The sequence below is a fragment of the Labrus mixtus genome, chromosome 9, assembly GCF_963584025.1.
Source record: "Labrus mixtus chromosome 9, fLabMix1.1, whole genome shotgun sequence".
Taxonomy (NCBI): domain Eukaryota; kingdom Metazoa; phylum Chordata; class Actinopteri; order Labriformes; family Labridae; genus Labrus; species Labrus mixtus.
Window position 1 is genome coordinate 24,721,387 of NC_083620.1, and position 21,169 is coordinate 24,742,555.

The 21,169-nt window shown below is 41.8% G+C and overlaps 1 protein-coding gene across 4 annotated transcripts in view; it reads right to left on the reverse strand.

Annotated features, from left to right (window-relative positions):
- Positions 1-21,169, reverse strand: part of LOC132980749 (rho GTPase-activating protein 42) — a 64,635-nt gene that overhangs the window by 8,620 nt on the left and 34,846 nt on the right. For 2 of the 4 annotated variants that reach the window (XM_061047052.1, XM_061047051.1), the window contains exons 4-11: positions 16,414-16,485; positions 7,343-7,444; positions 7,007-7,117; positions 5,152-5,256; positions 3,703-3,832; positions 3,261-3,361; positions 2,583-2,692; positions 1,967-2,023 (exon numbers count right to left, since the gene is read on the reverse strand). In XM_061047052.1, coding sequence (XP_060903035.1) covers positions 1,967-2,023; positions 2,583-2,692; positions 3,261-3,361; positions 3,703-3,832; positions 5,152-5,256; positions 7,007-7,117; positions 7,343-7,444; positions 16,414-16,485 — 788 coding nt within the window. The remainder of the gene's footprint in view (positions 1-1,966; positions 2,024-2,582; positions 2,693-3,260; positions 3,362-3,702; positions 3,833-5,151; positions 5,257-7,006; positions 7,118-7,342; positions 7,445-16,413; positions 16,486-21,169) is intronic. The other 2 variants (XM_061047054.1, XM_061047055.1) reach the window with 1 other exon arrangement.

Sequence of the window (21,169 nt, forward strand, 5' to 3'; positions counted from 1 at the left end):
GCTTAGACCACTATAAAAGGACTAGTGTGACTAAAATAGCTCATGTGCAAATGCTTGACTTCAAACTGTGCCCTGTGTTGGCCCAGTGCCTCATATTCCACTCCCAATGAAATGCTACATGTGCTTTAATATTACAGTGATTGCCTTTTTTATTCACCCAGCATGCATACACCTGCATCTCATCTGTGTTCTACAGCACAGCACATCCTCTGTCTCATGTCTCCCCTCACTGCTGGCTTCATAGCTTTAAGCTTGTCTGTTGATACAGAGCTCTGCTACTGTCACTACCTGATGCTAATGATGCTAACACCATGTGATGACAAAGGTGTAAAAAAACAAAGCCCACCCAGTGGTGATAGTTAGTACTTGCATGGAGCAATGTCAACTTGCAAAAAATAATTTTTGAATACAAAATGAAACACTTTAACTTCCTGGAATATATCTTGCCATGCAGATGGTCTTGGGATTTATTTGACAGTTTTTTGTTTCTGTCCTTTGTATTAAGGCCTCCATCCAAATCAGTGGAGGTGGAAGGAGTTTCATTTGTGATGCTCACAGCACTGAAAACATTAAAAAGACAAAAGAAAAGTGACGGTTAATGGTTATCTATGGGAGTACTCTCTGCTTATCACTGAACAAGGACACACTGCTACATTATTATAAAATTATCAAATTAAACCTTCACACCTGACTCCTTATGTGAATGCACATCATAGGGACATCTTTTAATGATTTATTTCATTTAGGCATATCGACAGCAGGAGTGCTGCTGTTTACTTTGAATACAAAGGTGCGTATGGAAGCCCTGAACGGACATAATTCCATACATTTTATTTTACTTTGTTTTTCTGTCACAACGAGTACATTTCTGTTTATTTCTCAAGATCTGGAGAAAACAACTTAAAGTGACTCATTATCATGGGAAAACAAGCGTTTGTATCCTGATAAATACTTCGAGATCTGGAGAAAATAACAGATATTTACTCTTAGGGTTGAATAAAATGTATGGATGTATGTCCACTTAGGGCTTCCGTACTCATTAACCAAAAACACTAAGACACATATTTTTTTGTATGTGCAGACCTACTTGGCATCAAACAGACTCTGATTCTGATATTAGAATTTTTAAAGACAGATTTTCATTGCTTTGAGCACCACTAAGAAAAATTCACCCATTTAGTTTAGGTTTAAGTTTTAGAGATGGATATCTCATGGCTGAATACTCCTGTAGTTATTTGTGTGAACCCACCCTTTAGAATGAGATGCTTGGCCTGTTCGGGGCCGGGCTTTATATGAAACAGCATAATGTTTATTATAATGAGGATGAATGTAGGAGCTTCAAGCTGACTGGAGCTCGGCCCTCATTGTCCTTGAGGTTGGAACAATCACCTTGGGGCCTGGCTTTTTATGATAAATGACTCGTCTCGCAAATAAACTGCAGTTATTGTCCAAGCTCAGCAACGCTCAGCCAGGGTGAGCAGTGCTGGCCCACGTGCAACAATAATGCACAGTGATGAGTCGACTCTATATTCTGACATACATATCACCATAATGAGCGCCCATCAAACTCTCATAACATAGAACTTAATCATTTCAGCCACTGTTAATCAGCAGGAAGCCAACGTGAAGGTGTTTGATCTTTGTGGAATACCTTTATCTATTCCCCAGTGAAACATTAAGTAGAAATCAGATCGAAATGTTCCCACACAGCTGAAGGATTTCAAACTGCTGGACGCAGAAATGTAGTGATTCTCAGAACAATTTATCAATGTGTTACCTGAGTAATTACAGACAAGTAGAAATAACTGAAGAATGTATCTGTGTCCTGTAGCCATATTATTGACCACAGGACGTCTGATTCTGAGCAGTGGTAAGAAGGCGACAGGCTTGGATTTGAGACGATTAGCAGCACACATGCAGCACATGCAACGGGCTCAGAAAGGGCAGCACTGGTCAGTTCACATACCGGACTTTACAGAAAAACTGAAGCGGTCTGAAAAGAGTTCCACGACAGATGTCATTTCTACATCGACATGAACACAGAGAGAAGACGGAATGGGTTCAACAATAGAGGCAATGTCGTGTGTGGACATTCAACAAACAAGGGCTTTAGGAGGGGGGGGGGAGAGGGCTGAAGGAACATGCAGGACACAAACAGAGCTGAAAACATTCAAATCTGATAAACAGAGAGTCTTACAAGATGTTAATCAAACCTGAACAGCTCTCAACACTACCATGATAATCTGGGTTCATTTCCAGTATCACTTTGGGTTCAATAAAACAGGAAGTGCATGAGAAGAACTTCATTTTAACACGACTTCCATGTGGGTGAATGTTGCTTTGACAACTCTTATTCGGCCATGTCTAATATCTGGAGTGATGTCATGGTACTTTCAACACTTTCCAGAGGTCACAGATAATCATGTGGTACAAAAACTAGCATGTAGATTTCATAATATTTTGCCACCTGCTGTTTTCAATCTACCACACATGAGAGGAAGTCATGTTTTGTGTGTTTTTGTTTTCAGTCCATGCAAGTAACATTTTGAGGGACATGTCAATGACTCATCACAGTCACAGACCTCTCCACCACTTCGATATCAAAGCAGAAACGTTTGTCGATGGAGTCCGTTTTCCTCCGAATGCAGGACTTCAGTTTGAACATCTCCGCCTGGTTCAGGACGAGCCCATTCTAAAAACACAAACACACACACACTGCAGTGATTAATAGAAACCGACACTGATAATAACAGAATAATTAACACATGTAAAGGCATCTACCTTCAATTCTCCCCATGGATGTATTTACTTAAGTTTAAAAACTGTTATCCTATGGTAAATGTACAGCATGGTTGCTCTTAGTTGATGGAAAAGAACGAGAATTAAAATGTTTGTCTAACACTTCATGAAGTTTGAAAGCATACATGCACTTACATCAAGTGAATCTTCAAAACCCTACAGAACTCAAACCCCCCCATTACTGTCTCTGTTAAGGTTATTTTCATTCCTCGACTTTCCCTTTCTTGTTATTTATGAATTTAGTTATCTTTGAACCATTTTAGTCTGCCTTGACTTAAGAAGTCGCTTTCTGTGCCCAATTCGCAGTTATGTCATCTTGCCTTTCCTCCCCTTTTTTCCCCTCTGGGCTGAGAAATTCTCTAAACCTCAAAGGGGCTCTTTGTTTCACCCACACGGATTAAACTCCCTCTGTGTTTTTTTCAGCTTTCATCATTTGTTTTGTGCAGCTAATCCGTAACTACCTGTTTCCCAGCTGACTTATTTTCAGTGGTGCTCATGGTGAAGGTCTTGCTGCCTTTCTCATATGTGCAGTAGTGGCGGGTCCAAGTGCATCCCAGAGGACCTAGGGACGGTATAAAAAAAGGACAAAACAGAGTCAGAGCCAAAATATTTTTCTCTGAATCGCAGGCTTCTGGAAAGACCTCTGAAAATCAATTCGCAATTAAAGTGTGATGAATCAAAAGTTGTTTATCGCTGCTGATAAAAATCTACCATTCGGGTATGTCCCCCCTTGTCTGAGAGCACATCAAAGTGAATCAGTAAACAGGATGAATTATGAGCTCTGTGTGAGAGAATCTCCTCTGCAGAGGCCTGGGAGAACTCAAGACATGTTTATGATGATGGATGTAAAAACCATGCACTTAGAAGTTGGGTGGGCGGTCCGTCTGGCTATGAAAGACTCACGTTTCTCCTGGACGTACAGGAAGCCTTCCATCGTCCACTGGCCTGGGGGTTTGTAGTCCTGATCTGCCGACCTTATCCTCTTCATCAGCTTCTCCACTTCCTGCTTGGTGCTCACAAAGTTGTTTCGTGTCTGCACAGAAAAAACAAGGTTGGATTATAAGTGTATTAACAGTAAAAGTCTAATTTTCACTCATATTTTATCGACACAGGAGAAGACTGACATAAATTAAAGAAAAACATTGACAAATGCTTCATAATTGTACAGCTTCAAAAGGCAGGAGAAATAATTACTGAGATACTGGCAAACCGTTTGGACATTAAAGGTCACATGTTATGCTAAATGCACTTTACCATGTTTGTCAAACACTTATATGTGTCTCTAGTCTGTCTACAAACCCCCCAAATTATGAGAAAAGTCCATCCTTTCCGTCTTTTACCTGCTCTACTTTTCAGAAAATGTGTACTAAATGAGGACGTTTGGAGATTTTCCCTTCATGACATCACAAAGGGCAGTGACCCCTCCCCCAGGTGGGTGACACCCCCACAGCTAGGTGTTTGTTCTGCCCTCTGAGTCTGCCTTCTCAGTGTAAACAATAAGACATGGAGCCTGACAAGAAAGCCTGAGCTACCCAAAGCCTTTCCAGAGAGGGGCGTGGTCAGACACGGCTCATTTACATATTTAAAGGTACAGACACAGAAACAGCCTGTTCTGAGCAAGGCTGAAATAGAGGGGTTTATAGGCATGATCAAATACAGGATCAGAGTGGATTTAGAACAAGAAACTTCACACACACATTTAGGGTAGCTCTGAGACTCATTTAAACTGGTTGAAAAGGAGAATAATATGTGACCTTTAAAATGTTACATTTATTATGGAAAATGCACAAGAGATGTGCCAAAATTAGGACAGACACTCAGATGTTCAAACTCCCAGTAAACCTCTTTATATGGAGTTTAAAGAACAGAATGAGGCTGTTTCATTCCCCTAACTAGCGGGATGCTGAGACAGACTCACCTTCTCCTCCTCTCCTTTCAGAGCTCTCTGCATCCAAGGACTTGGAGAGAGGGTCACGCGGTGAAAACTGTCAGGGCAGTGAGGCTGACATTTTGGGTCAGAGAGAAATTTGGGCCCTCAGGCTACAAGTGGTGAGGTCATGGTGATGGAAAGAAGGAGGGGGGGAGGGGGGAGGGGGGCATGGCTGCAGCTGTAGTTTTACTCCCAACTCTTAACTCTTTTTTGACACATTACCATTAAACAGCCTGCAGTGACTGTCTGCAATACAACATTCTGAAAACTATTGATCCTCTGTGTGCCACAGAATCTCATTTAATCACACGGCTATCCATTTGTGAAAACTCTGCTTGTTATGTCTCGGTATGATAAGCTGCAGAATCTGATTACCAGGCTGCTTGCATTTGTGTAGCAACCCCTGAGGTGTGGAGACTTACGTTCTGTAGGTTGAACTGGAGCTGCTGTTTGTAAGGCTCAAATTCATGAGCCAGCTCGTATCCTTCATGGTAGAACGTAAACAAACCCTGAAGAAAGGCCAGGAGCTGGAGAGAGGAATATTTAAAGCTGATTTGCCAAGTGAATAAACAATACAGAGCTTGATTAAAATTTACACCAGAGAGAACACTTTAATAAGGAACACTGCAACTTCACATTTCCATTTTGACAAGCAGATGCCATAACGACTTTCTTAACAACACAATTATCACTGAGTTTCTTAAACACATGGGGAACGAGCCTGCTGTGATTTATTTCCAGAAGTACAGAATCTGCTTTAATTCTGTGCCACCTTCAAAGTCACATTCAGTGGAACTCCACTGTAGGAGTTAAAACTATCTTTTTCATCTTTGCATTGCAATATCAGTGGAAACCTGATTACTTCTCATTTACAGTAAGGTAAAAATAATGAAGTCGCAAATATGGACAAATTAAATGTTATTAAGATGATGCACTGGAGGAAAGAAAAATAAGCAAAGTTTGAGTTCTCTAAGGCTGTTGCATCGATTTGATTTCTGCATAACTACAATTTAACCATTTACATGAGGCAGTATGTGAGAGTATGAGCCTACCCATGATTCTGTAGATGTGTCTTCCTGTACCAAACTATTACATCTGAGATAAGAAGATGTGCATGTCTCCCATTTGTGTATGAACAAATGCATATTCAGTTCATATCAATATTTGGGTGTATTGCTGTAGTAATATTTACTTTTATTATCTCTGTGGTCAGTAAGTGGTTCTACTTGTGACAAACTTGGCCCCTTTATTTATTCTCACTCAGCCATTTGATTTCACTGTTACTATTGTTATCATCTTTAGTTGTTGTCGTTGTTTTCTTTCCTTTGTACTGTACTAATTTATTATTATTAATTTCTAATGTGTAGCCGTTCGGATACCAGGGGAGGACGAAGGAGGGTGAGAATTAGTGTTTTAATGCTTGTTCTAATATGTGTTTTTGTTTCCTGAGAAGAAATTTAAAAAAAACTGGAGAAAAAAAAAAGTGAAGAAAATGTTGCTGGAGGAATAAACTGAATGCACCTTCACATGAGGTTTCTCTAGGTCAAATCCACAGACATAAGCACGGATTTTATTTCTAACATGAGACTCGCTGTGTCAAATGTTCAAGGATGAAGCATCTTATCTGTGCCCAGATTCATCACAGGCAAGGCTGAGCTCTGTCACTTTCCCCATTACTACCTGGAGCCTGGAGATTTACATTTCTGGCCTGTGCTCTGGGTGACCTGCCAGTGGATATAAACAAATGGGAGTGGGGGGGGCTCTTAAAACAGCCACTTTGCTCCCATCTCACGTTTTCCAGACATTTAACACCTAGAGAACTTAATGCTTCCTGGTAACTTCCCCCCCCCTAAAGATGTTAGAATTGACTCCACATATCTGGAAGGTCCGGGCTTTTACACAGGCTGGATTTGTGCTTCTACTTTGTCCTGTTTTGTTTGACGACGAGCACTTTATCTAATTTTACCCACCACCTCCCTACAAATGGATCGACAATATTACAGTGAATTTGTGATGCAGATGACAAATACCCGGCACAAACCAGCCAAGATGTATACCTGTGAGAGACGTATGAGTGTGTCTCCACTTAGGAGAAGACACAGGAAACACTTAAAAAGCCACTTCCATTAGCAGTAAGTACAAGGATTGGGTGCTATATCGAGAGTGTGCCATTAAAACTCTACTTTAACTCTATACATAGTCAAAAGTCTAAGCAATTACTGCATCTTCAATATGCATTTAAGCACAGGAATATGTAAAAAAGGACACTTCTCTTACCGGCTCGACAAATTCAAACTTCTTTTTTTCTTGCACTTCCTGTATTTTGAAAACGTACTCGAGGGACGCATCATAGAAGAGTTGCCGCTCCTTATCAATCTGCGTGTCGGCCTGAGGAGAAGCAAACAAACCAGGGTTAGAGCCCTAACAAAGACAGGGGTCAAACAGGGACAGCACTGTGTGGACATAAGAGAGTTAATGCTTACACCAGCACCTGGAAACAGAGCCCGCAGAGAGAATAAAGCACACACAGAAAGCTTTGACTTGAAGGAGACCGTAAAATGGCATTATTTAAAGACATGTTTGGGGGGATAAGACAATTGGTTTCGCCTTCACCTCCTGCAGGTAGGCTTCCTTCTTTTTGGACGACAAGTTGAGGTGTCTCTCAAGCGTGGAGTAGTATTTCTCGGTTTCCTTATCAAATTTCTTCTTCCCCTCCTAAAAAGAGTCCAAAAGACAAATAAAGAGCTTAAACATCAAGTGTGTCATGCATTCCTGATGTGGGTGTGTGTGACGAGCTGCCACTAGGTGGAAGTCTCGATACATTTTGACATGGCGTTTAGTAAATGACGGTTGAAGTTCCTGACAGTGGATTCTTTCAGGTCATAAACATGACACACGGCTGATCTAATGTGTAGACAATGGATTCTTTAAGGTCATAAACATGACACACGGCTGATCTAATGTGTAGACAAGGTCTGAAGGATGCATTATCTAAAGGACTTTTGTATGATCTGTTCTAGTGTTTTCACATTGGCTCAGATGGTGACAGAAGTTCACAGCAATAAACAGAACACTGTCGATCAACAACAGCATGTTAACAAACAAGCCTTCATCGTTTCTATGCGCATGTTTCTTCCCTCTGAAGCTTCACCTCCAGACATATCATGTTCCTCAGAAACAGTGTCCCAAAAATGATCTGAGGAAGGAGCAGGAAGTGGGTTTTTCATGCCAGATGCCCATCTATAAAGCATATGGATGGATGAGAAGAGATTTGACATTTAACCCGAATAAAGAAAATACTCTGAAGGCTGTAATCAAACTCTGAGAGCATTCAAGTGCCTCATCTTCAATTCTGACCTCTAAGCCAAGCTTTGCCCACTTATTGCCCATCTCGCTGGGCAAACATTCATAAAGTGGGGGGGAATGGAACCGAGCGGGCTGGGGGAAAGTGTGAGGAAACAGCCACTGTAACCAGATCCTGCTTGTTTGTTTTTTTGTTTTCATTCCCATGGCCCTGAAATTTAGCAAGTCTAATCTACTAGCTACTGATATGACCTAGAACAGTGTTTCTGCCTCAGCAAACCCCCACAGCAGTCAAGACTCACTGGAGAAAATCCACCACGAGACACTGTAACCCTCCTACATAACTATAACAAGTACAGCACAAAAAAAAAAAAAATCAATAGATCATTTCATGTAGTAGCATCTTATTTCCATCTTTCCTGCCTTTGTCTGACCCGGGAGTGACCTTTTCAGGAGAAGGGTAGAAAAATCAATTGTTTGTATGCCTGCTATTCAGAAAAAAAAAAGTTAACAGGTGGATAGTTAAATAAGCATAAACAATGATTTCTCACTGACATTTTTTTTTTGTTGTTGCTGTAAGAGAACAAAAGTGTTTGCCATACTGACTGCTGTAACGTGACACTGCGCTGTGGGCAGGCATACAAGTGTGGCCCTGAGGAAAAATACCAACACACATTCCCACAAGCTCAGGAACAAAGCACACACACACACTCACACTCGCACTGGGGGATCACATCAAATTAAGAGCTTTAGGTTTAGCTGAGCCCCGCAGTCACAACACGATTCACCCGGCACTGCTGACCAGTGTGAGCAGACCCAAAAAAAATACCTCCTTGCAGACTGCCTCCTCTGCACGTCTGGACGGACTCTTTCACACTCACACAGAGTGGGGAGTGACTCAGAGCTGCAGAGAGAGAGAGAGAGAGCCACTCTGATTAAGTCACCTAAAGTGCCTTGCTTTGTTTTCATCCAGGCAGGACGTGTAGAAACTGGTGCGATTGTAATGATACCCTCCAAGAACACCAGGTGTTTGCTGGTTTGCCCATGTGGTGATTGCACTCCCACCCCGACCCCCCTTCTGGATATGTTTGTGCAATCAGAAAGGAATACGGGCAATTAAAATTGCAAAGACTTCTAGGAGAAGGGGGAGCAGTGCAGGCAAAAGTCTTTGAAGCCCGACACGTGGCGGCAGAGGACGTGGATGTGGATAGATACATATCCTGAAGCACAGAAGTTTCTGACACCAACTAATGCAGCGCCCCCCCCCGAGTAATCATCTGGGCAGGGAATGGATGGAGCCGGAGCACTTCCCCGACACTCCGCGGTGCACAAAAAACACACATGAACCCCCACCACTTGGGAGATTTCCTCATCTGATTGCTTTGTTCGTGCTCATGAATAAATCAGACGCAGGAAGAGAATATTTCTGATGCAGAATCCTCTGTAGTGGAATTTTATAACTGGCAAGCCTGTTAAAAAAAAACCAAAAAAAAACACTTTGATGCCAGCTGTAGGATCAGTGCGCTCGCTAATTGATAATGTAACGTTGCAGGGAGGAAAATTAGGAGACAAACTGCAGGCAGCTTTTCTTCTGGTTCACTGTTCTCAGTTTTGATAAAGACAGGGTGCTGAGAAGAGGAGGGAAGACAGCGAGGGTAATATTTGGAGGCTTTGCAGAACATCGCCGGTTTGAAACTGGCCCTAACAAGCCTCAAGCTCATCATTCCTGTGCCTCTCGTCACCATGGTAACAGATGTAAGCATCAAGAGAGGTCCAATGTGCCCATGTTTGTATGTAGAATAAAGAACCACAGATATCACTTTTCCTTTGTACCTCTTCATTTCTGGCCAACACCTTGGAATAATAAAAGGCGTGCACGGCATGTGATGTCTTACATGCTGCATGTTCTCAGAGCGTGCACATTTTAAATGAAGCTCTGAGCAGTAACATGAAAGAGAAGACTGTGCAAACCTATGTCTACGGGCTCATTAGGAGACAGCTAATTGGAGTAGGGGTCCAGAATGGCGATAGATACATAGCAGTTAGCCGGGGTTATTTTTTGATGCTCCGCCACACATGAGCTGGTCTCACATCCACAGGGGAGAAAACAAGGCTCTTCAGCACCAGTTCAGTTACTTTACCAAAAAAGATGTTTCCCCCTCTTTACCTGAAATCTCACTTCCCGAGGAGACATCACAGACAGCTAGAAGTCGGCCAATTAACACGGAATAATTACAAACATCTGCTTCTGAGGAGTCGAAAAACAAATACCCAGACTTCTGAATAAGCCATGCTCTGTGTGTGTGTGTGTGTGTGTGTGTGTGTGTGTGTGTGTGTGTGTGTGTGTGTGTGTGTGTGTGTGTGTGTTTTTGTGTGTGAGAGAGAGAGAGGCAAAACTGCAGGGCTTTAGTCGGGAAAATTATGATTTATTAGAACCTCTGTTCAATCTGACACATGACGTAACAAATCTGTAGTCATAGAAATAAAAGTGAAAAAGTCATACCATGCTGGTGACGGTCACATCTCCTCTGATCTGACACTTGAAGTCTGAGCAAAGCTGCAGGAGAATAAAACTGATATCTTCATAGGATAACCTTCAAAGGCCTCTTTTTATTATTATGGTGTAGTGTTTCGACAAGCTCAGCATGAATATAGGTCTGTACTGATTCCTATAGGGATGCCTTAGGCTTCTCACTGTCAGAAAAAGATCATCCTAAACCCCTCTCTCACCACTTAGCCAGAGGAGATAACGAGAGCGAAAAAGACAACCTGAGTCATCGGGAAGTTTGGAAACCTTTGTTTAGATGACACATCAGAGGAGTATTTGTTTTGGACTGTGATCAGTGGTCAGGGTTGCCTTGACTACCGCTTCGAAAGAGCTCCCTCGAAACACCATTATTATGTCTGAGGTAACAGGAAGTTCTCTAATGTCAGCACTGTATCTTCTGACACAGGCGTTTATAAGAAACGGTTCACTGAAGAGTGCGTTTGGTTTTCTCATGAAGATTGGTTGAATAAAGATTGTATTAGTTAGGGACCCGTTGGCAAGGCTTGTGTTTAACTACGAGGAACATGTTCTGCTTTATTAAACCCACATGCCGGTGAGGACTGACTGGGAAGCTTTCACCACAGTGAGGGACGACATGAAACACAAACACTCTTTCAGCTCCAGAGAGCCGTGAATACACCGCAAGAACATACAATAAAACTAAGAACCATTATGTGAGCGTATCCTTCAAAATGACTCCATAATGTCACTGCTCAACTGCAGTGCATAGCAGACACTGTCAGTTAGATAAAATGTTAGAGTAAAGCTGTCCTTCATAATATATATATATGATATGAATAAAGATGTTTTTTTTTTTTTTTACTAATATTGCATCATTTATGCTCGATTGTTTGATGTTGCTGTTTTCACCTAAGCTCATTTCACACACATCACTCTGCTAACAGCTAGGAGCTGATACTTTTCCACTGGATGGCTGCTGCCTTCAAAAACAGGTGAAGACCGACCTCTCAAGGTCTACTTTGACTGCCTTGTGATTTTGTTGCGATCTGGAGAAAAAAAGTAATTACTTTCTGAAAGATTCTTTAATGGTGTTTCTGCTTTATTGAGTAGGGCACGGGGGAAAAGTGATGGGGAAGATTTAAGACATGAGAATAATGGAAAGAAAGGTGTTTAATGTGCATCACCTCGTTCATGCTTTTTCTCGTTTTTTTGCAGCTAAAATTGGAGTCTGAGGCCGTGCGCAGCGCTGTCATCTTGATTTGCATATCTGCACGTCATACATCCCTTCTTTGATCATCTGTGTTTATAAGTGCTTGGACTTTTTGCCTGTATTAGATAGGCCAGCTGAAGGAAGAGGAGAAATATTGGGAGGAGAAATTGGGGGATGACATGAGCAAAGGGCAGAGGTCGGATTTTAACCCTTGGGTTTCAGTCCAGATGGTATGACTGTGCTGTATACTGGGCATCAATGGTCACAACCTTTGACAAATGAACTGAGCATTTTAACACTGAAATTCAGTTTAAATGACCTCCATGGCCACCCTCAAAAAGACATTTAAAACTGGTTCAAAAGTGAAAGGTAGACCAGACCAGATTTCACCAGTAAGATATGCACCTGTCACAAGAATCATCATACAATGACCAACAGTGATTTTCAAGACACCTCATGTATATAGGAGCTAAAATGATTGTATAAGCAGTGCATCAGAGTCACATACAACAACATTTACAGCGGAGTAGACCTGGCCTGCTATTAACAACTCCCTAAGTGTGATGCACTTCACTTTCAGCCGCTGACATTTCTGTATATTTACCCTCCTGTCAGGTATAAAATATCTATGTCAGCACCCAGGAGTCTTTCTGCTTGGGTGTAGGAGCTGTGCTTAAGTGCATAAACATGCGCATTTTCATCCTCCATGGAGAATGTTTATAAATGCTCTCTTTACAATGTCCCTGAACCTTCTTGATAGCATCACACAGCCCATAATGTGTCATATTTATGATTTTTGTTAACAAATTTAAATCGGGTGAAATTACATTTTTGCATAGACAGGATTTCACCCGCCATTGCGGAATGATTGTGCACAAATGCCGCTACAATCCTCATTTCTGTCACCCTTTTTTAAATGCTAAAGTAAAAAAATTATCAGAATCATTGAAAAAAATGTGTTTCACTTTGATGTGAACACCACATTTAAGCAGGTTTTAAAAAAAGTGATTAACACTTAATTAATCGGTCAGACCCGATTTCAATCTATTTTCAGCCACATTTCAAGGTCTAAATCCCGGCTAGCATTCACTGGGAGTGTGAATAGTTCATCGTTTTAACGGTAAGTTTGAAAGTCGTATGTTAGTTGATCAACAGCAAAACGCATCAGTTACAATTTAACCGTCCAAAACGGCTCTTTAGCCCCACTTTGTGGTATTATGTCATTAACCCAAAGGATTTTGTAACACAAGAAAAGAAACAATAATTTCTTCCCAATCTAACTCAACTTCAAATAAATGAACGATCACTTTTTGCCAAGCCCTTTTTTTCCAGAGCAGAACCTCAGTTCAACAGAAAAAGGAAGAGGAGTCTTTCAGTCATATGCTTATGTGTCTGTATCTATGTCTGTTAACCACAACTTCCCAAGGTGAATAGAAGTATAAAAACATACTGTACATATTTTCATGATGGAAAAGAAGCCCGCACAGCTGGAGAGCATTTCCCTAATTGACGCCCTTTACTCCACTGCGTACTGGCGAGCATATTTTGGGATTTCATAGCATGAAAGCAAATGTCATTCCTGCCTCTGGAGACGGAAACAAGCCAAGAAGCGTCTGAGTGATGTCCCCGCACTCTTTGTAGGATGAGGACGGCTCAAATTATCGATGGCCATCTGACGCCCATCTGGGCAGGTTAGCACTCATTCTACACTCTCAGCTAGCGGGGGGACCCCCATGGTGCCCCTAATGGTGCAAATCTCTGATGAAAATATTCAGATAGCAGGACAGCCACCCACCAGTTTGACACCCCCTGGTACTTTCTTGACAAAGCGTCCTAAGGGTCTGTTTAAATTTCAAGGCCTTAAAAAAATCTCAGAGCTGAACCGGTTTCAGGCAGTTTACCTCCAATGGTTCAGAAACATCAACACCACAGCCCTTAAAGCGGCAGGTACGTTTAAGTTCAGACTAAAAGTTCACATCTGAATTGGAGCATTTAGTCATTTTGCAGAAATGCTGATGGTGAAGTGAAGGCAAACAGCAGGGACTGGAACCAGGACATATTTCTGTTCCTGTTTTCAGTTTTGAAAAGTGTTGTTCTCTGTCTGGGAAGTCGACAACTTCTAGCTCACAAAAAATGTATCTGAAACTAAAAAAAAGGGTGACAATAATTTCACTTCTACATCTGGGTTTGGCAGCCAGCACATCTGGTGATGAGAGCATGCTCCAGTGGTAAAACATGATGGTTTGAAATTCTCGTGGCTTTGCTCGAAGTTCATTTGTTACACGCTTTACAAAGTTTGATTCCACAACATTTTTGGTTGAGCCTTTGTGTGAGGCAGACTGTGTCTAATATGTCCTGTAGTGCTGCAGTCCAATCTGCTGGTGTGTTATGGCCGTGGAAGTGTTGTGCTCTGTGCCTAGGAAGCTGATACACTGGTACGTAACCTCAGTGGGATTACTCGCAGCATACCCAAATAAGGCAAGAGCTCCCCCGTTTGTCCATCTGACGTTCTCAGACGAGAAGCGCGCAGTAACTGGAAGGGTCAGAGAGCCTGCAGATCTCTCCCAGATTCTCGGAACAGTGGAAAGTTGCCCAGCCACTCGTGATGTCTGCCTTTTATCTCACTCTAGTTGGGCTAATGTTTAGTGTGTGTGTGTGGGGGGGGGATGGGCTGCAGGAGGAGAGAGCCATTAGGAGGAAGTGGTCGGAGGATATGAGAGGTAGCGGGAGTGACGGGGGCTGTGGCTTTTAAGAAACCATTTTATAAACATAGAGAGTCGGTGCAATAACACTGAGCAATGAGATGGGCGGCCGAGTGAGCGAGAGAGAGAGAGAGATGGCAGCAGAACGTACCATTTCATTACAGTAGATACTTTCGATAGTAGAGACATGGAGCGACAATGGTTATTTAGTCTGGATGGTAAAAAGGAGGAGTGATTGATGTTCACACATGAGCACCGAGAGGAAATAAAATAGTCCCTTTACAGTGCAGGCAGGTTTGAAGAAGACACCGATAGAGTTCTGTAAATGACTTCTCCTGCAGACCACTGGCCGTCAAGCCAATGCAAAAATAAATCCAGGTTGGAAGGAGTGTGACTTTGAGGCCGTCATGTCCCCACACAGTGGTTAGAGCTATGTAAAGACGTGCAAATGATTCACAGAGTGGAGAGCCCAGTTTGCAGCGGACTAAGAAACTCAGTGGGAGATCTGTGTAAAGGCTTGAGTTCTAGCAGCTCCTTCATGTGTGATCTCACCACGGGAATGACCACAAACAAGCAGCCCTCCACTTTCATTTTATGCCTGTGCGTTGGCCAGGAATGAAAGCATGGCTTGTAGCAACAAGCCCACACTGTTCTTTGCAGTCGACGCAGACTTCAACAAACCAAGCCGCTGTGGAACCAGGATGCCTCGGAGCAACACTCTGCAGAACCCCCACTGATATCAATCCTCTTTATCAAAAAGGCTATGGAGGAATGCATTACATGTAACAGGATTACAGTAATATGATTACATAAATGGGGAATGCAATGTATTAGATCGTGGAAAGTTAAAGTGATCACATTGTTAGTGCACTTAAAAAGGTCCTTGCTGCTCGATCCTGCAGAGTCATCTTTGTAAGGAGAACAGAGGAGAACTAGAGACTGTGACATAAGATGTTTTCACATTATGCACTCCTTAAATTTCAAGAACATTTGAGAAGAGTGTGCCCCTGAAGTCTTACTTATTCACATATGTTTACCCGGTTGGATGGGAGGAAGGGGGAAGGGTCTTAGGAGGCAAGACATGACATAAAAGAAAGCTGTGGAAATCCAAGATGGCGGACGCAGGGACAGAGTCCAACACTACAATGACAGTTTTTTTTTTTGCCTTCATCAATGCTTTGCATCATTGGACGTGTTCACTGTATCAACAAAATGAGTGGAAAAGAACATACCGGCATGTGGAAAAGAGTATGAAGCAGCTTCGTTACGTGCATGATCATCAAACCGGCAGTGCAACGATCATGCACGGCCATTTGTTCTAAACTTGGTCAACATTTTTTCTGATGCGTTCACTCATCGCCTAACCCCAACTTCACACTGAAATGTTGCTAAAAAAAAAAAAAAAAAAAAGTCCAGGTGAAGTCAGGGCAAAAAAAATCTGTTTATTTGTGTTCACACATGCAGCTCACCCAAAGTCATTTTCAGGAGTTGTGCATGTGATCAAAGCAGTAGATGATCAAGGTTTCTATTTAATCTACTGGATGTGGTTTTCAAATCCAACCTCAGCTGGAAAAACACAACACGTGTTTAATCAACTTGGAATATAAATACCATAGCTCGATCTGTAAGTGTGTGTGTACAGATAATTGTTCTATATGCTGTCACCTTCATGTAAACATAAACCAGCTACACCAAAAGAACCGATGACCTCGTCAACTCACACGTCTTGATATTTTTGAAATGTCACAATCGCAAACTGACAGCTTTGTTGATGCCCCCCCCCACCCCCGCCGTCTGATTAAGTCACTTGGTCTTGGCAGTGTCTCGTTCCGCTTTTAATTAATGATTTACATACCGTAGGGGAGATGAAGGGGGCGAGGACGCCGGGGCGAGGATGTCAGAGCACATGAAATACCCTCCGCTGTTCAATTGCTAATTGCGCGCGGAGGTGGTCTCTTACCTTCGCAGCGCCGATCTGCTCCTTCCGAAATTTTTCCAAGGGAGTAATCAACACGTCATCTGCATTCTGAATCTGAAAAAAAAGAATAAAGAAAACAATACTGAGAGATGGGGGGAGAAGATGTCAGACTGAAAGGTGTGATATGACCTATTGTAACCTTCTGAGTAATTCAAAAAAGGATTATCAGAAGAAAAGAAATATCACAAAAAACTTTGAATCTACTCGTCATTCAGTTCCATTACAATGGGCTTGCTTTGCAGAATGTGGCAGAGGGAGCATGACACACAGGAAATTATAGCAGGCAGAATGATCCAGCCGAAGTTAAATACATATGCATTGAGCCCAAACACAAGAGGAGGATAGAGCAATCACATTCATTAGGATCTCTTAAGCCTGTGACAATGAACAATGTGCGACTGTGAGGTACCCTAAAATGAGTACAGCAGAGATAAGAGATGGAGCACTCGACAACGGCTCAGCCAGATGGAAGAAAATGAAGCCTTTTTTATTGGAGCTGTGAAGCACCAGCATTGTCAAATCTCGCTGAAATATGACACAGCACCGCAGATGAAGGAGCTTTACAACTGCAGCCTGCGATGCATTTAAATGTTAGAGCTATGTCTCCACATAACGGTGACCTCTCCTCTCCTGGCGACATGACTGGAGTTAAAAGGTCTCTCTCATCGGGGGGGCCTCTAACTTCCATTCCCAGACAGAAACAGATCAGGTGAGATGTATCGTGCCAATTACAGTCCGCGCTCAATTGTCTCGATCGAGTGTTTCAGAAAGGTGACGTTAAGGTGCCTCTGAATTTTCCCTGCAGACTGGCTTCCATCCAACCAACCGGATAAGATGACATCAGGCTGGTGGGGGCCGCTCTACAGGAGGTGCCGTCACAGATGACACGGCTCTTAGGCTGATTTAAGGTGTTATTCTGTGTGGTGAGAGTGTGTGTGATAAACTGAAGGCTGAGCTCTATCATACATCTATGATACCAGAACTAATTTAGAGGTGTGTGCTCAGATGGACCATCAGCTCCAAAAGCTACAGCTCTGTGAGCACACACACAGCGTCTCAGGATGGTGTCTTTTGTTTTGAACCATTAATCACAGCGTATTTTCATTGTCCCAGAATAACCCTGTCAGCCGCGTCACCCAACCAGAACGAGTGACTTCAGATGAGAGCTACAATCTCTGGGAGCACCGAGATGTTCCTTTTTATCCTTTTACATGCAGTGCAGTGAGATGCTGTAAGCCGGTCGAGCTCATTTGGAGCTTTGTTGTAATAATGCACTTTAATTACACAGTGATATTTGTGGCCCTTCAAATATAGACGGATGTTTCACACGGGAAAGCATAATCTTATTCGGTTGTTATTGTGGATACACTCGATTACAATTCTAAATATTTGCTGACTTATACTGTGTCTGCGATCCCTGTTTCCTTCATAATAAACATCTTTGTTTACTTTAGGGAGCAGAGAACTGAGATTTCAGACTGCGTGCGTCATCTGAACGCAGGTACAATGTTTGGCTGTGATCATTTACACATTTAGGAAATCAAAGGGCTGCACTGATTTAAGAGAACGAGTTGCACATGCCTTGCATGGACACTCCTGTTGTCGTCAATCTGGTCGTTTTGATTTGACTATCAATCAATCAATCAATCAATCAACCAATCAAACCTTATTTGTATAGCACTTTTCATACAACGAATGTATCACAAAGTGCTTTACATCAACATTTAATCAAACAGCAACAACATGACTCACTCCCCCACCCCATCCCACAATCCAAAAACTACGGTTAAAATAACTAGACACAGGAGGTTCAAAATGTAATAAAACTAGATGAAATGAGATTCAGTTAAAAGCTCTACTAAAAAAGGTAGGTCTTGAGTTTGCTTTTAAAAATGTTTACACATGTTACACTCTATCAAGTGTAAAGATTTCTTTGATAATTAAGGACGCCACAGTCATTAGACAAACAGAGAGAAATCAATAAGGAAGCATTCATTACCGTCCTACAACACACCCTTTTCTATTGGGTCTAAAATCTGCAGACTGTGCACTTTACATGACATACAAGTCGACACTCTGTTCACACCGTAGAATTACAATTTTAGAAAAGGTCATCCCTTCCATCACATGCATCCTGCATATTATGTTGAAATCAGCGAGCTAATAATGAATTTATAAACAGTGTCTTTACCCTTTAAGCAATCCGTAGCTTTTCTAAATATGAATGTATGTAGAAATGTCTCCACACACAGCCTCGCCACACTACATCATATTTTATAATGTGTTATAGGCCGTCACCAGATGGTAAACTATCATGAGTATTGCAAAAAGCATACGGAGGTTAGTACTTCTGTAAAATAAACCAAGGCAATCCAGTTAGAAGTGACACTCCATTAGGAGCGTAGAGGACATTTGGCGGTCATCAAATCTAGCTGCTATAATCCTCCAGTTGTATCCAAGTCATCCTGTTATCCACTGTGTCAACAGCAAGAATTATCCCACTCTGCCATTGTGATGACACCATCGCCTCCGTCTTATCTGCCATGCTTTTAGTGGAATTGAGACTACAGTATCCCTCATGCTTGAAATGTAAATTTCTAATTCCATTAGCGTTTTCATTTTCAGTTTAATGGACAAGACAATTAAATATACAGCACTAGAAGCTTTAGAGATTATCTAAGATTGAATAAATCCAGAGAAAATCTCTTTTGACTTTTTTGGATTTCATGAGCTCGGTTGTTAATTTAAGATATTTAGGAGTAGAGCTGGTACCTGGAACCTGACTGTGCAGAGGTATATGTAGGACAACAACAAGTCTTTAAATTACACATTCAGAGAAATCTGATATCACATTGATTGAAAAATCAACAGCAGAGTTTTTTTTTGGCACAAAGCAAACAACACATTCAACCCAATGCAGAATATAGACAGTAATCAGCATGTCACGATTTGAAACGCTCACGGTTTCAGATTCCGTTTGGATTATTAATTTCCAATAAGCTGATTTAGATATTTATACTTGAGAGAGGGCAACTTATTTAAGACTCAATGGATTACTTTCAGACTGGCATTGTGCCGAACGCCGTCAGCAACAGCCTCTCTAAACAGGATTAAATCCATATGAGCGAGCACAGTGTGATGCTTGAAAGGATGCAATAGCGCTAAGCAATTTCATTACCAGATAGGGGGAGGAATGTCAATGTGCTGCATTTCCCTGGCTCCTGTTTATACCAGCCTAAATATCAGGAGGATCAAAAAAGCCTGACTCCAGGCTTCATTTGCAGGAGCAGAGCAGAATGCCATCAAGGTCAGACTCAATTCTTTACCCATTGAAACCACCTCGGCACATCAGTCAAAATCATCTAAGGAATTCTTATAGAAGAAACACTACTAGTGTTCTCTACCCAATTATTCTGTGTTCTCCACAGCTTTGTCAATATGTAACTTCTCTTTCTTATATGTATAACTCACAGGAAACCATCACCAAGGTAAGCTCTTGTTAATGGGACGTTTTCTTACTGACAACACAATGCTGCTTGTTGTGTTTCAGAACTATTCTAACCCTAAACCTTTCTATTTATACCCTGTACATGTAGCGTGTATGTAACACGTTCACATCTGTCTGTGGGGTTGTGTTTCTACATGCTGCCTATGGGTTGTAATCATCGAAGTATCCAACGATGCGTTGCTCTGACTCACTGGTTCCAGTGTCTGAGTGGGTAGTAAATAACTTGTATAGGCTTCATTTCTCATTCGTTTTGACAATGGCCTCAAATAAAAGAAAGCTCAGTTCGCCTTAAACGTCTTTACTGCAAACAAACTCAATCTCTTTGTATCTGTATACAAATGTTTCGCCTACCTGCCACTCTGACTCTACCAGTCTCTTTTTTTTTTACTTGCCACAGCACAATGTAATGACCTATAATATCAGATCAAGGCTTAGAGTAAGTAATCTACTATTTTATTAACGGAATTGCTTCAACTACAAGCATTTGACATTACTGACATTTTTTATTTATGTTGAGGATGGTAAGAGTTTCCATTGCAGCCATGTCCTCAAAGGCTAATTGAGTTTATTAAGCTACAAATGAACCTCGACTGAGAGGCAGGAGAATCCATTTCTTGTTTTATAAGTGTGTGATTTACGTTACTTTTATTTACCAGCAACTGTGACTGCTAAGTTGAGCAAATTCAGCCGTCACTGAAAAACAAACACCAATATTTGGCGGGTGATAGGCGCTAATTTCCAGCCCTGATGTATACACATAAAAGCATTGGCAGCAGTCTTTGTGGGTTGGAGAGGTGTTATTAAATCTTATGTGGTGTGCATGCTGCCCCGTCATTCAAAAAGAACATCATTTGATTTGTCAGTGTTTGTTTTGTTGTGCTCACATACAATATGGAAGCAAACGCTGAGAACAGACTTTTGGGAAAAAGGCGTCGGGGCTTTCAGAAGTGGGCGTTTAATGGGTCTGTGTTTGTGCCAGTTAAAATCAGCCAACTTTAACAAGTTTTGTAAAAGCCTCTCACAGGAACAGGTCAAAGATTCACTGACGAGAAGAGGAAGGATAACGAGGAATGACTTACTGTGAGGAACATGAAGAACAGTGATGTCAGCATATCAAGACTTGGAACAGAAACCTCATCTTTATGTCCTCATTGGAGTCCATCCGCCAGAATCAAATTCTTCTCTCTTACAAGTTTAGTTTGACAATTTACTCAGTGAATTAAAATAAAG